This window comes from Ctenocephalides felis, unplaced genomic scaffold (genome assembly GCF_003426905.1).
Source record: "Ctenocephalides felis isolate EL2017-DRISC unplaced genomic scaffold, ASM342690v1 CF-g0.4_SCAFFOLD_03571, whole genome shotgun sequence".
In the NCBI taxonomy this organism is placed as follows: domain Eukaryota; kingdom Metazoa; phylum Arthropoda; class Insecta; order Siphonaptera; family Pulicidae; genus Ctenocephalides; species Ctenocephalides felis.
The window spans coordinates 22,223,090-22,238,826 of record NW_020539725.1 but is presented as its reverse complement, the minus strand read 5'-3'; the positions used below and the strand labels follow the sequence as shown (position 1 = coordinate 22,238,826).

The 15,737-nt window shown below is 27.3% G+C and overlaps 1 protein-coding gene across 1 annotated transcript in view; it reads right to left on the bottom strand.

Moving 5' to 3' along the window:
- The window catches only part of LOC113386970 (dual oxidase-like), a 186,136-nt gene that overhangs the window by 54,300 nt on the left and 116,099 nt on the right, over window positions 1–15,737 (bottom strand). The window contains 1 exon segment of the mRNA XM_026624728.1: window positions 163–324. Within this exon segment, the coding sequence (XP_026480513.1) occupies window positions 163–324 (162 nt within the window).

The window sequence follows — 15,737 nt, the reverse complement described above, 5'->3', positions numbered from 1 at the left end:
GTAGGTTTTGAGACAACTTTAGGGTGCCAATATACAAGTATATACAGACTTACAGCTGAATACCTCGAATTCCGAGGTGAACTTACTATAAATGGATAATTGAAACTATAATAGTTTACTTCGTCAATGCAAAAATCTATTAAGTTTAATATTAAGACCCACCAAAAAACGCCAGAAGTGCAGTCCTATTCATTTTCGACGCAAGGCCATCTTGCCCTTTCATGAACAACCTGCTGAGCCTCCTGGGACTGGGCCTGCCTTGTCCCGCGAGTGCATACACTCCGTCCGCGTATGCAGGCGGAGTTTTCCTTGTGAGATGACTACCTGAAAAAAATAGAAAAATTAGTAAATTTCAAACGCAGATTGTATCTACTTTATAAGAAAATACGAGTGCAAAATAGTAGATATACTTTAGTTTCTATTTCCATGTAGTTACAATATGCATGGTTAAGGCATTTAGCAATTTTGGTGACAAATGTGCAGATATAAGACTTCAAAAAGGTACCCAGTAGAAGTCATTTTAAGTATGAAAATAGATAAAATAAAATACGCAAAAGAATAAATAAGTCTACTTACACCTTAATATACTAAATAAATCTAAAGATTATTTAAAGGCTCGAGAAAAGCAAGTCATATGCAAGTTGGTTCGATTGATGTTCAAGTTTGGTTTTGTACTTTGATGCAAGCCTTCTAATTTCTTGTGTTATATTGGAGTCCTGGCGGATCAGCCAATTTGAGACATATTTTGGTAGTATTTTTTTTAAGAATTTTATTTTGCGACCTTTGTAAAATGTATATCTTGGTTTGAATTGCACTACTCACACTTACTTTAGTAATTTGAAAAAATATAAACTGATATTTTTATCGTGCATAGATGCTAATGATAATTTTATGCAAATATTTATTTTGACCATTTAAACAAAATCATATTATTTTTACACATAAAACGCGCAATTAAAAACTAATTTAGTTCATTATCGAGTTTAAAAAGTTGCACTTTGTGTTAGTATTTCTAATGTGCTCAGAATAAATTCCTCACGCATATTGTTCATAAATAATATTTGTATTACTTTTTTAATCACAAGATTGTAAAAATATAAAGTTAAATTCACAATCTTATGATTCAACTTATGACACAAACATTTATGTATGAATATGTATCATTATTTTAGTTTACGTCTAGTATATTTGTTTATTCCAACCTTCATAATTAAATCGATATTGAATCATAAATATTTTTTGGGTAGAATACCTCCTCAGGGTAGAAAAACCCACATTCAATTCAATGTATATACAAATATAATGAATAAAATTTTTATTTCTGTTAAAAAAAAATCATAAATATTTTTCTCAATTTATTGAAAGTCTGCATATTAAATCTTTATATATAATAAGAGAAAAAAATATTGATTAATTTATTGAGCATTGTTTAAAAGCAATAATCTTCATAATGATTTCTAATAGTACACAAATGTATTTAGACAACGCTTATTCTTTTTCTATATTGGCAATTAGAGTTATACTTTTATTGTTTGTTTAACCTTTTTAGATTTATGTTATTTGAGTGTAATTATTTTGATTTGTTTCTCATTTTATTTATTGATGAAATAATTTCTTTCTTTTCTTTGCCTGCAAATAATGAATGATGCACTAATTACAGTATAAAAAATATTATTTGTCTAGACATTGAATTAAGTTTCCTAAAATAAAAATACAAATCAATATTTTTATAAATACTTATTTAGGAACAAATTATTATTATGGTTTTAAAAAAATGTAACAATGCAGATACTTTTGATGTAATTACCGATTGGCGTTACTTTGTTATAGATTTTCAAACATGTTTATCTCCTGATAGCGACATGGCTTGATTTGAGGCAATTGCTGATCGAACTTATTTTCCCTTTACTTGCAAATATTGTTGTTATAAAATTCCTAACTTTATTTACTGATTTATGAGATATTGGTAGTAAAGCTTTGTACTCGCGGACGGATTATATATTTGAGTGATTATTATAATAATAATAAAAAGTTTATGTTTGAGGTCAATTATCAACCTTTTTGAATATTTTTTCTAAATAACTTCTAAAATTCTTTCAATTGATAAATTTTCCTGTTTTTATTTTCACAAAACAAAAATCATTTTAGTATTTAGTAAGCTTAAAAATTACAAAATCGTCGTAAACAAAATTTATTTCATATTTTGACGACGTTTTTCCCTATACTTCACAAGAAAAATGTATATGTGTGTTTGTAAGCAATGCAGGGGGAAGTTTCGTAACGCCGGACGGCACCTAACGCCGGACACTCTATTTAAAACGTATTATTTCAGCGAGTATAAATCTTTTCATTTCAAAATGCAAGTGAAAGGGGCGAGGGGGGCACACAGGTGCAGGATCATCGCCTGTGAAGCACACGGCCTCGGCGGGAGCAACCCTTTGCTGTTTTAGGCGCAAAATCACGGCTGTTTTAGAGACAATATCTAACAATATTTGTCAAAAACATATGTGCAGACATTCCAGAGTATGGAGATGGCTACATATGTGTTCAATGCAGGTTATTCTGAAATGTTAGGTACTATTTTCTAGCAAAGGTTGCGTGTTTGATAATTTAATTAGATTTTTACCTTTGATGTCTAGCATAAGTCATATTTGAATAAGATTTTGCATAATATTTTTTTGATTTATTTATGAACAACCTTAGGTGTCCGGCACTCGGAGACTTCTCCCTTGTTTGGATACAAATTTCATAAGCTTTTGAGAGAACAAATCAACTTGATTGATTTAGAAAATTGATTTTTACTAAAAATATTAATAATTCATCAGTTTTAGGGAAATGGAAGTTAAGCGGATTTGCAGATACAGAAAAAATGCAAATGATTGCCATCAGGTGTTGAAGTTCATCATTCATCATCATTTGTACAATCGTAAATCATCATATTCGTCATTTTAAGAAATTGCACGTGCTCATACAAAATATGTAAAATAGGTTCATATTATATGAACAATAAATCTATTATTTTCAGCACATGCTCAATAATAGCCTCGATAGGATCATTTAAGGAAATTTTATAGCAACCGCACCTATGCAAAGGTCGTAAAAGATATCTGCCGTGAACCGAGCACGAGCTCGTGCAGTGACATGTATGCAATTATGTTGTAATCTCAATGAAATGATGTGCAAAATGTAACATGTGCACATATCGATTTAATAACATGTCTGTCATAATAATAGACATTCTCGACACATGAATCATATCCTACAGCAGGTTGCTATAGAATAGAAGAATCAAGATGTAGATCAGCCGCGTGTCAATGTGGCTTTGACAGGTTCGGGTCAAGGAACAATTGTGCTGGAGATGTGAGACTTTGTAATATATTAAACACAACAATAGACTGAACATATATTACTATTACAATGTAATTACTTTCGTATTATAACTGTACAAGTTCAATATGCTAATACAATTCAACAACTAGTGATGCATGGCGTCGTGCCTTAAGGAAAATTGTTGGAACTTCTCGTACTATAATTTGAAATTTTAGCTAGTAGTGTATGGCATCGTGCCCCAAGGCAAATTGCTGGAACTTCCCGTGCCATAACGAAATGTTCGAGGAATTTTAAATGTTTTCAAATCGATTATAATAAATACTGTAGCATTGTCTATTATTTCTAACAATTATATAAACACAATAACAAAGTTAAAATCATTTATTTAAAGTATATAAGTGAGCTTTAGAACTTTAGGCAGAATTAAAATTAAATTCTGATTTATTTTTGATATACAATTTGAAAAAAAAAATCCAAAAGCGATTGTTTTGTCAACACAACCAGAATTTTTTTTAAATCGTTCAAATCGGATGCTTAGTTCTATCAGAAATGGCCAATTTTTGTTCATTTAGCTCTTTATTATCCAAATGGCAAAAATGCCTTTGCCAAAAACTAATCACCACTTCTCTCTACCAATACAAATTGAATATTTTTTGATCATTCAAATCGGATTCTCCGTTCTCTCAAAAACTCCATTTCTATTTTCTGCACTCTTTGTTTCGTATCTCCGCAACGGGTGGACCTGCCTTTGCCAAAAACTAATCAACACATCTTCCTATCAATAGGAATCGAATGTTTTTTTAACCATTCAAATCGGTTGATCCGTGCGCCCGAAAACGTGGGCGAAAAATTTATGTGAAAAAACAAAACACACGCATCCATTTTTCTTGAGGTATGCCAAAATGTTCAGAAACTAGTGAAACGTGAAGATATGTAGAAATTTTCATTTTAGATTTTCGGCTCATTACTATAACTTACCCTACGGGAAGTTAATTAAGCTTTAAGCATAGTAGTAATGAGCCCGATTCGCGTGCCTAAGGTCCTAGGATCGATTCCTGATACTGTGTATGTAATACTAATTAATTACTAATAATATCGCATATGAATTTGAATAAACTGTGGATATATTGTATATACTAAATATGTTATACATACGTACTTGAAAAATATTAAATAAAATAGAACAATTGTATCAAATGTATCTAAAAATGAAGAAGTTGAAACAAATGAAGAAGTTAAAACCAATATGATGTAGAACATTGAGTAGATTTAGTGGGCATCTATTAATCACGTGAGTAATTTCTGACAATTTTTGGAAAGTATGTAAGAAAGAAAATATATAAAAACTAATTAAATTTTAATTTTTAAAGTTTTAAGCAATGAATAGATATGTAAAAGAAGAATTAGGCGTTTAAATTAATATCTAATATAATGTAGAGCATTGGAGAGAAAAGGGTATTGGATAATAACATAAATAGAATTTAGACTGTAAAACAAGAAATTTAATATTGTAGTTTCAGTAGAGTATTAAGTTTGCAGATATTACATTGATTCAAATAGATGACAAACTATATTATGTATTAATCTTAATCAATCAATCTGATCAGCTCACGAAAAATAATTTTTGTTTTTGTTGTTAAATGCTTGTTTCAGAACTATAAACCTGGAACAAATGAAAAATTGTAGATTTTTATTATCTTCCTAAATGTATTGATAGATCAAAAACTTATTGACAAAATAAATAAATGTATGTAAAATTAAAATTATTGATCATGCTTCTTTATCCTTATGGTCGAATGTTGCATTTATTGATCTAAATAATCATTTTAAAATAATCTATATATTTATAAATATGTAATATAATATATTATGCACATAAATAGACAACTGGTACTATTTTTTGGAGATACAAAGAAAATTTTAAACGGATGGACATTTGGCAAAGATTCAAATTAAAAAGAAAAATGTGCAAAAACGAGGATTTGACTTAAAGAATATTGATTTTTATAGAGATTTTAACTGAGCTCATACTTTAATCACTACACATTTTTGGGCTGTTCTCCAATATTTAACATTTTTAGAAGTCTAAATCATTGAACACTTTTCAAACAAACGGTGTTAATTTGTTATTTGTAATTTCTAATTTTTAATTTATGCAGAAAATTAATAATAAGAAACGTTTATTTACTTCATTAGAATATTAATTTTAATTTCAATTAGAATTGTCTGAAACGTCCAGATGCAACAAATATTGAGAAAAAAATCAATATCAAAGAACAAAAATCAATATTTTCCAAAATAGTAGTTTTTATTTTCATTGTAATCACAACTTCAAAACAATTAAGATGTTTCAAGCTTTTAATAAACTAAAAAGAAAACATTTACACTATAATTACAAAATTTGAATTTTGTTGTGATATTCAATCATGCCTATCTAGATTTAATCTAATTAATCTAAAAAATGTTATAGATATTTTATATTACTATATATTTTGTTACACAGAATTTGTCCAATCCATTCTTGTATGTAAAGAAGTCTGTTAAAGTTTTAATATATAAAAATGAATTATTTACCATAAACAATAACAAATGGTTGTCATTATGAAATTATTCATATTAATATACTCAAAGTTATTGTGAAATCTTAAACAGATAAATTTATAGTCAATTTAATTCACTCCAATTGCTAATAAAATTAGCATATTAATATGACAACCTTGGCCTTGCACTTGCATCACTTTTATTAGATCAGATATAAACGCATTTAAAAAATAATTACCAACATATGTTACATGAATGGTTTTTGTAATTTACGGACTCTTCAATGTATACTATTCATTGAATAATATTATTCAATGTATGAAATAGAATAGAATAGTTAATTTCTATACAAAGTTTCCGAATTCCGGGTTTATTGATCTAATATATTAAAAAGTGACCTGTAGCAGATATCAAGAAAATGGGGATTATTTATTATATGAATTATATAGAATGAAAAATTTAGTTAAACCATTTAATTTATTTAATTTAGTGGCAAGTATTGATTATTATAAAATTATATATAATTTTTTAGTTAAATGTAAAATTAGAATTTAAATGTATGAAACTTTGTATATGGCTACTTTATAAATAAGAGGCCAAATAAAAAAAACGAAAGTTAAAGAAAGTAAAAACTTCCTGATATCAAAAAAAATTGAGATTTAATAATCAAAATATTTTGGCACAATCTATTAATCCATGAAATGATGAATTTTCATATATATATATATATATATATATATATATATATATATATCATTTTTTATGGGCTTTTAAAATTATAAAAAGTTTAAGTCTACGGAACACTAATCATATGTGCCTTTAATTTGATTAATTGAAAGTTTTGAATTTTATCGACTTCCGATATCTTATATTGCAGCCGTCACAAATATTCAGGTACAAAAAATATGCATAAACTTTATGATATAATTACTAGGAAGTGTTCTAAAAATTCTTTTATGATTATGCAAATGTCAGCCACGATCAAAAATTAAAAGATACATATATAATATGTCAACTATGTATTAAGTCAGTGACCTTGCATTCACTGAATATTTTAGCATCAGTATTAGCGACACAAATCATATGGAACAGAGATTCAGAACAAAAAATAATTTCGTCATATTGTTTTCTCCTTATTAAAATCACGCCATAATAAATGTGTAAAAAAATCTTTCTGTTCCTGATTTGCTTTCTTAATTGCTTTATTTTGATTATCATTATACTTCACTAAATTATTACGAAAAATGTATCTATTTTGTTAAATAACTTCCTATAGGGTAAGTTATAGAAATGGGCCGAAAATCGAAAGTGAAAATGTTTGCATATCTTCACGATTTAGAGGTTCCTGAACATTTTGACATACCTCAGAAAAAATGTGTGTGTGTGTTTTGCGTGTCTGCATTTTTTCAAAAAACATTCGATTCCTATTGATAGGAAGATGTGCTGATTAGTTTTTGGCAATGGCAGGTCGAGCTGTTACGGAGATACGGAGCAAAGAGTGCAGAAAATACAAATCGAGTTTTTGAGAGAACGGAGTATCCAATTTGAATGACCCAAAAAACATTCAATTTGTAATGATTGGGAGAAGAGGTAATTAGTTTTTCGCAAAGGCAGGTCCAGCCATTTCAATAATACAGAGCTAAATGTACAAAAAATTGCATTTTTGAGAGTTGTAAGCATCCGTTTTGAATGATTCAAAGAACTTTCTACTTATTTTGATAAAATAATTGCGTTTGGAATAAAATTTTTGTTTCAAAATTTTTTTTTGTGTATCGAAAATAATTCAAATTTTAATTTTAATTCTGGCTGAAGTATGAAGGCTCACTTACATACTTTAAATAAATAGTTTCAACTTTGTAATTTAGTTTATATTCTAAAAAAAGTTCCAGCAATTTGTCATACACCACTAGTTTTACATTAAATTCAATATATTTGTTTTTAGATTAAGCCTGGGTGGGGTTAAAAGTACCAACTAAACGTTTACCCTGGCAAAGGTGAATAAAATATAAAAAAACAAGTAAAATAATGAATTGATTTAAAAAATGCAATTTATAAGTGATAAATTGAATAATTAGTTATTCTAACTCTGCTGATATTAATTACTGACAAAAAACCAGATCAAGGTTATTTACAGTGTTATCTCTGTAAACATTGTACCCCTAAAATTTATAGTTTGCCTTGATTAAATGATGTAGCTATTATTTTATAAAATCCCTTTAAAATTAATATAAGACATTGGACCAATTTGCACCCTGGCTGTTTTATTTTACTTCGGTTATAAGGCAAAAATTTGAGAAAATTTTTGAGAAACAGCAAAAAACATGTTTCTACAAAAATGAATTTAGCTGGGAGTTTTACTAAACATAGTCAGATAGTTATTTGTTTTATATATGTGCTATTTGTTTTGATATAATTAGATTGGTTTTCACAATATAGTTGATCAAAGTTATATTGTTAATATGATTTAAACTATGAGTAATAATAAATTTATTTAAGGACACCATGCAAATCTATTTGCGTATCGTCTTCCCATAAATGATTTCATAGACATTTAAATAAATGTTTTTTATAAAAATCTATTTTATTTGTTTCTCATACCATTTTACGAGCAGTTCCCACTAAATGTCATTACATAAATATATACAGATAAATAATTGCATCCGAAAATAATTTATATCAGAATTTGGGTGCAGTTTCTCTGATGATATATAATGTTGCATGCGTGCACGAAGTATATCAAATTGGGCAATTATAATTCAGAACTTACGGAATAAGATCAAAACGCTTTTATACTACCCATCGTTATGATAAATTTGGGTCAATTTTTTTTTGAGATGCAAAAAAACATATTATCTTTATCTTTACTTACTTTAATATCCATTTTATGTATAAAAAATATAGGAATCTCGAGCTGTATGCCGAAAGTGTTGGATACAAAGAATTTTTGGGGCTACAAAAAGCATATTGTAAGAATTTAGTTTAAATCAAGAAACTAATTAGAAAACGTGTATTTTTATTTTTTGTATTCATTCCAATTTACATTATGTGTAAAATTAAATTGAAAGTAACTACTACTTAATGTGTAGCTAAAAACTTGTTGAATATATGTATTTGAACAATGAATTTGTGTATTGAATGTATTGGTTTCTTCAATTTTTTTCTCTGTTTATTCAATTAACAAAATTATTGGCAATCAAAAAAAGTGACACAACCGTACCCATTCTACCACACAACATAGAAAAACGTGGAAACAATATTCTGTTATGTACTATCCAAACCACTAATGTCAAAATTAAAAATAATTATTCTCTACAAAATACAGCAACAAAAACGAGATTAAAGTATTCACATATTTATTCTTGGAAAAAAAGCATGGAACTGTTCATAATCGTGCAAAAACCTAAGATGAGATCATTGTTCTATAATAAAATAACTTAGTCTGACAAGTTGAACTCAAATTCAATCGCCAATTAATTAATATAAATGAACACGCTGTCAGGAATTAACATCATCAATTCATTATGAGATTTTTTTTCCAATACTTATATAGAGATTTGTTTAAATATAAACATTAATTTACTAACAACAGCTATCATGCATCTAATTATACACTATAGAAATATTTTGTACATTGAAAAAAATGAAGTATTCTTACATGTAATCGCAAACCAAGCTCAAATGTTATATGATTTAATAAATACATTGTAGTAAAATAATATTAAAAAGTTGTAGTGTATTGTGGCAAATAAGTTGGTTGGTTTACTAGAAATTATTTTTTAAAATATTAACGAGAACATAGATTAATAAAATCCATATGATAAATTTGTAAATAAATTTAATATCAATTTTGCTCTACTTCAAAGCTATAATAGTTATAGTTACTCTGAATTATTTAATGTTTAATATTTTAAAATTATTCTAATTTTTTATGCTTAGTAAATCTGATTAAAACTTTTATTTATCTATTCATCTAATTAATATTGATATGACAGTTTGTAATATTAAAATAGTTGTATTTTCTACATTTATATGAAAGTATATAGAGTAAATATAGGATTTAAATTTTTGTCTGTATTTGCAGTTAAATCTCTTTACTTAATAATTAAATTTCTCAATAAATGTTTTTTTATATATGATTTTTAAAGATTAGAATAACTAGATTGTTACACTCAATAGCTTAACATTTTAACTTTCCGTAGGGTAGTTATAGAAATGGTTCAAAAATCGAAAATGAATTTTTTTGCATATTTTTACGTTTCAGAGGTTTCTGAACATTTTGGCATACCTCAGAAAAAATGAATGTGTGTGTGTTTTGTGTATGTGTGTGGATTCAAAAGACATTCGATTTCGAGATGTGCTGATTAGTTTTTGGCAACGGCAGGTATAGCCATTTCGGAGCAAAAAGTGCAGAAGTTAGTTCCAAAAAAATTTTTTTTTGGATATCGAAAATAATTCGGATTGTAATTTTAATTCTAGCTAAAGTTCTAAAAGCTCACTTATATACTTCAAGTAAATAATTGTAACTTTGTAATTTAGTTTATATCATTCTTAAAAATTTTTGATAATGTCCTTCATTTTAAATCCGATTGATTGAGTTTTATTTTTTTACTTTTTTGCAAACATATATAAGTTGCAATATTTATAATAATCTATATGAAATCATTTAATATTCTTCGAATATTTTATTACGGTACGGGAAGTTCCAGCAATTTGCCTCAAGGCACAATTCCATACATCACTAGTTAATTTTTATATATAATATTTTGTTTTTAAACAAAACTGAAATATTATTTTGGGTTGCTTTTTAAATGTTCTAATTGTAGAGTAGTTCTCAAATTTTTGTCTGGATTTTGGATTTCGAAAATATTAGTTATAATTAACAGAAAGTCAAATATCTCTTAGAACATGAGAAAGAACAAAACTTTGTTTTATTAGATAAAAAATCGTACGCCTAATATTGTATATAAAGAAATTGTGCAATTAAAATAAAAAAGTACATACTTTTAACTTATTTCTTGAAACACACGTGAACGAAGTCAATGCTAATTTAAAATAAAACTAGTTTTTATGGTATTTTTAAAAAGTATTTGATTTATATAATTTTTTTTTATCTCATATTTGAAACAAAAATTTGGTCATCTTAAAATTTTGTGAAAATAATTCGTCAGTAGATTCTATAAAAAAAATTCCACATTAAAAACAAGCTATTTTCATTATATAGATATGATATTAAACTAATAAAACATGTCGTGATACAAATCGAACGGAAAGTAAATCTTACGATTGTACGACCTTGCCATAGAACAGCTGTTACATTTTTATTCAAATTACTAGCTGTGGTCAGTTTCACTATCCGACGCACGGACGCCGCATAAATCATAGAGATGACCACAATATCATATACCGACTACTAATAAAAATTGTAAAATAATAATAATAGTATTGAGGATTTCAATATAATACAGTGGCTTTATTTAAAAATTGGCTGAATATTATGAAGAAATTATTGAATATTATGAAGAAATCCATAATCAACGTCAGGTCAGATGTTGATCGTCATTGTCACAGTCTTGTCAATATAGTCAGTTCAAGCATGTCTCCTGCCTTCAAATATTTATTCTTAGGTTAGTTTTGTCATGTGTTTTGGGACTTAATTATTGTTTTCATTCTTTCTATTACAACCAATGAACTCACGCCAGTGCTAGTTATTTCAATAAATTTTATTGCAATTATGAGACGCTTGATAGAATTTTGATTGTTTATTCACTTTTTATAATGTTCGGGAAAAATGAGTTACTTATACAGCCATTGTGCAGTCATTTTTGAAAAAACGTCGTCGTAAAGTCTAATTATGGCTCACACACACTTTTTCTAATGTTGGTATAAAACGATTCAGTATGGTTTTAAACGTCGAGAGAATATAAGACCATATATCAGCTTTTTACGAAAACAAACTTGTAGCAAGTAATTAAAATAGTAAGCAGTTTCTTAACAACTCTTGGACTTTGTATTTTCCAAACTGATTATTATTTAATAACTGATGAATTATTTACAGTGCTTATATACATATTCACTTGCAAGATTTGCAACAATGTGTAAACATTCGTATGTATGCACAATCTTAGATTTTGAAACCGCAGTTATTCACAATGAAAATAAATGTATTATGCTAACATATATGTTATATGAAGATAGATAATGTTTGCCAGCTCAAATATCAAAACATAAATAAATACCACATGTGAAATAATTGATTGTTTTAAAAGATTTGCTTGTAATTACATAATATGATAATTATTTTAAAGATTTATTGAGCAAAACAATTACTATTAAACTGAAAGAAATAAAATGTATTAACTAGAAATAAATGTATAATATTAAATGTATTACTATAAAACAAAAAAAGTACTTTTTATTCTTAAAATTTGAAACTGTACATCATTTTAAAATTGGTAGTTATAATTCTTGCTAATATGTTGTTAATTACTTGAAGACTGAATCTTCTCTCATTTATATTAATTTAGTTTCTTCTTTCTTTGTTTCATGATGTAATAAAGAAGCCATTTAATGAAAATACGATGTACTATTTAATTCATTTGAATGTTTTCTCAAAATTTTACCTTATTTGTAGCATATCTATTTAAAAGTTTGATAAGAGCAATAAATATTGTAATGCAGTTATATGTGGTGTCTGGGAAATGATTATTAGTTTACTCTTCAAATAAATTGCTTGTTGTGAATTGAATTGGTTGAATTAGTTACTCTATAAATGTTTTTATAAAGCATTTTTTCAGAAATACTAAAAAAATAGGAATATGTGAAAAAGTGAATAAAAATTTGAGATCATCAGCAGAATAATTTTAATAGCAAAAAGAATAATATTTTTGTGTACGTAAAACCCATACACACACACACATATATATATATATAATATATATATATATATGCTATATATACATACATTTGTATAAACGCTGATGTCTATCAATAAATGGCCTCGATATTGTAGACTACTGGTGTTACTACTTTTATAACCGGACACGGTAAAGTATTTTCCGGTGTTTTCTAATTTTTTAAAATAATCCTCTAAAGATTTATTCAAAAGGTATTGAATAAATTTTCTATAAACATAAATTATAAAAAATTAATAAAAAAACTCACCGACAGATCCCCAGTCAGGATGCGCCAAATTGTTATACCAGCCATCATACCTCTGTTTTTCCGTATTACTTAAATTTTCTCTGAAAGAGAAGAACGATAATTAGTTAACAATTACATAAATTTACTTCAAATTAATTCAATAAAAATAAACCTAAAAGGAAGTTTTAAGTCATACATACTAATATAAATTAGGTAAAAGAATTAATATTCTTATAAATATTAAGTACTGATCAAGAGGTCGAAATAAAATCATAATTCTCATTGGAGTGATTATGAATAGTACAAGTGTAAAATTTAATATACAGTAATATATAGTAGCAATTTGAACAAGATGTATGTTTAATTATTTTTATTATGATGATTAATAATATTTAATTGATTGAATTTATATTTACATAATATTTTTATTAATTATTTACGCTTTTAATAAACTCATTGAAGTCAGTTAAATATGCCGGTAAAAAAATTGGCAGATATATGTTCGTTTAAAGTTAGAGCAAATGTGTATTGACTAAATAAAATTCGTTGCATTAAAAACTAAAGAATGCTGAAAACAAGTTCCCAAAATCTCAAAAAGATGGTAATATATGGCTATTGGATGAGAAAATTGATCATATATTATTTGTTATAAATAGATACATAATTAAAAATACATCTTTAAATATATATTCTTTTAAATCTAGTCGCAAAGATATTTTAAAGTATCACTAATAAAATAAAAAGTTTGTTCTTTATAAAAAAAAACGTGACCGTAATCGAGAATAAATTATAAGCAATCAAAAAATAATTTAGTATCCTGTTTAAATTGCATTAAAGAAAAGCATTAATGTAAGTTGAGCAATATCCTGTATTTTCACTCATTATAGTGGTTAATCAATTTGAATGTTGATCTGAAGATGTCTCAATAAAGATTCTTATTGATATTATAAAGATAATTATCAATTTGTTACGAGTAATATATCTTAAGGAGTTTATACTGCTAATATCTACATCTTTAGTAAATATGAAATAGAACCACATCTATATTTTGATAATCATTATAAAATATAATATTTTTCATGAGTGGGCTGAAACTGCTCATTTGAAAAAATATCCAAGAACAAATTTACTTAAATTTCTATTTATGTACATGAGAATTGTATCCATAAATGGGTGAACAAAAAAGTTCTTTGGTAAAACTCAATGAAGATTAAGTTTCGTGTATTGATTGATATTTTGAAGAAAAAGAAATTAAAAGCGTTAGATGTTTGATAAATAATTTTTAAATATTAAACTGTGCTTCAGTTCGTTCGAGACAGCCATACGGTACACATCGAATATTTTCTATAAATTCAAGCCTATCTTACGTAATGTCTGCCGAGTCAGACGGCATTGTCGGGCGACCGCCCGACCCGAGCGTCAGCAGCAGTTGCTCTGTGATTGGTTCGACGATTGCAGGAGCTATGTACACGTGTTTAGACAATAACATGGATTTGGAGTGTGCAAATGTAATTAGTGTTGATAGTAGCGAGAGGAAATTAGTGTCGGAAAAGAGTAGTACCGGTAAAATAAGCAAAGCGTATAGAAATATTAAAGAAAGTGTTAAATCAAGCAAACCATACAGAAATTCAAAAGAAAGTCTTAGAGAAGAAATATTAAAGAAGTGTCAATTTAAGAGATAAAATTGTTGGTATCGACAATGTAGATAATAGTAAAGATATGTATAGTATTAATGTGCAAAGTAATCCGAGTGAAGTACGAGGGAACAATACTATGATAGACAATAGTATGATTAGTGAACACACGCAAGGTAATTCAAATCGTGTGAGGTAATTAATATGGTCAGTGAATTTAATAATATTACGTCAGATAATAGTGTGTATATTAATACAAGTTAATTCGGAATCAAGCGAAGAAATTAATATGGAGAGATTCCATTAATAGTGAGTCAAGTAATGACATGGATAGTATTAAATGCAATGTAACTCAGAAGTGTGTGAAGAGGTCAATATGGGAAGTCATTTGAATATTCCAAACACTGTCAATAATGCAGCAAGATTCGATGCATGCGACAAAGGACCATTTGTTGTTTATATTGAATCCATTGATAAGAATATAGGTAGGCTACATCCTATGTCTCTGGGAAAATAAACACAATACAGGAGTTGATTATAAATTTGGGATAGCGGAAATATCTTCTATAGGAATAAATAAAATAAAGCTAGAATCAAAAATGCGAAAATAGCAAACAAGTTTTAGAGTGTAATGTACTAGATAAAAATAAATATAAAGCATATATACCGAGATATGTTCTTTTTAGACAAGGAATAATTTTCGATGTAGACCCAAACCTTACAAAAAGAAGAAATTCTAGATGTGATAGAATCAGATATACCTATCATGATGTTGGTGTGTCTGAGGTCGAAAAATATTGGTGTACATAAAGCACAGTGTGTTGAAAATAATTTTCAGGGGAGCAGACTACCAAATAAAGTTGCTATTCATTCAGTCAAATGTGAAGTTAGGCCTTTATACCTAGAATTGTACAATGTTTTAAATGTTGCAGATTCAATCATATCAAGGAGCAATGTAGGGGTAAACAGCAATGCATGAAATGCGCCGGGAAACATAATGAAGATTAATTGTGATTGCGTATGACTTGTTATGTGTATTATGTAAAGGACAACATCCAGCAAATAGCAAGGTTTGTCCTATTTTCATGCAAA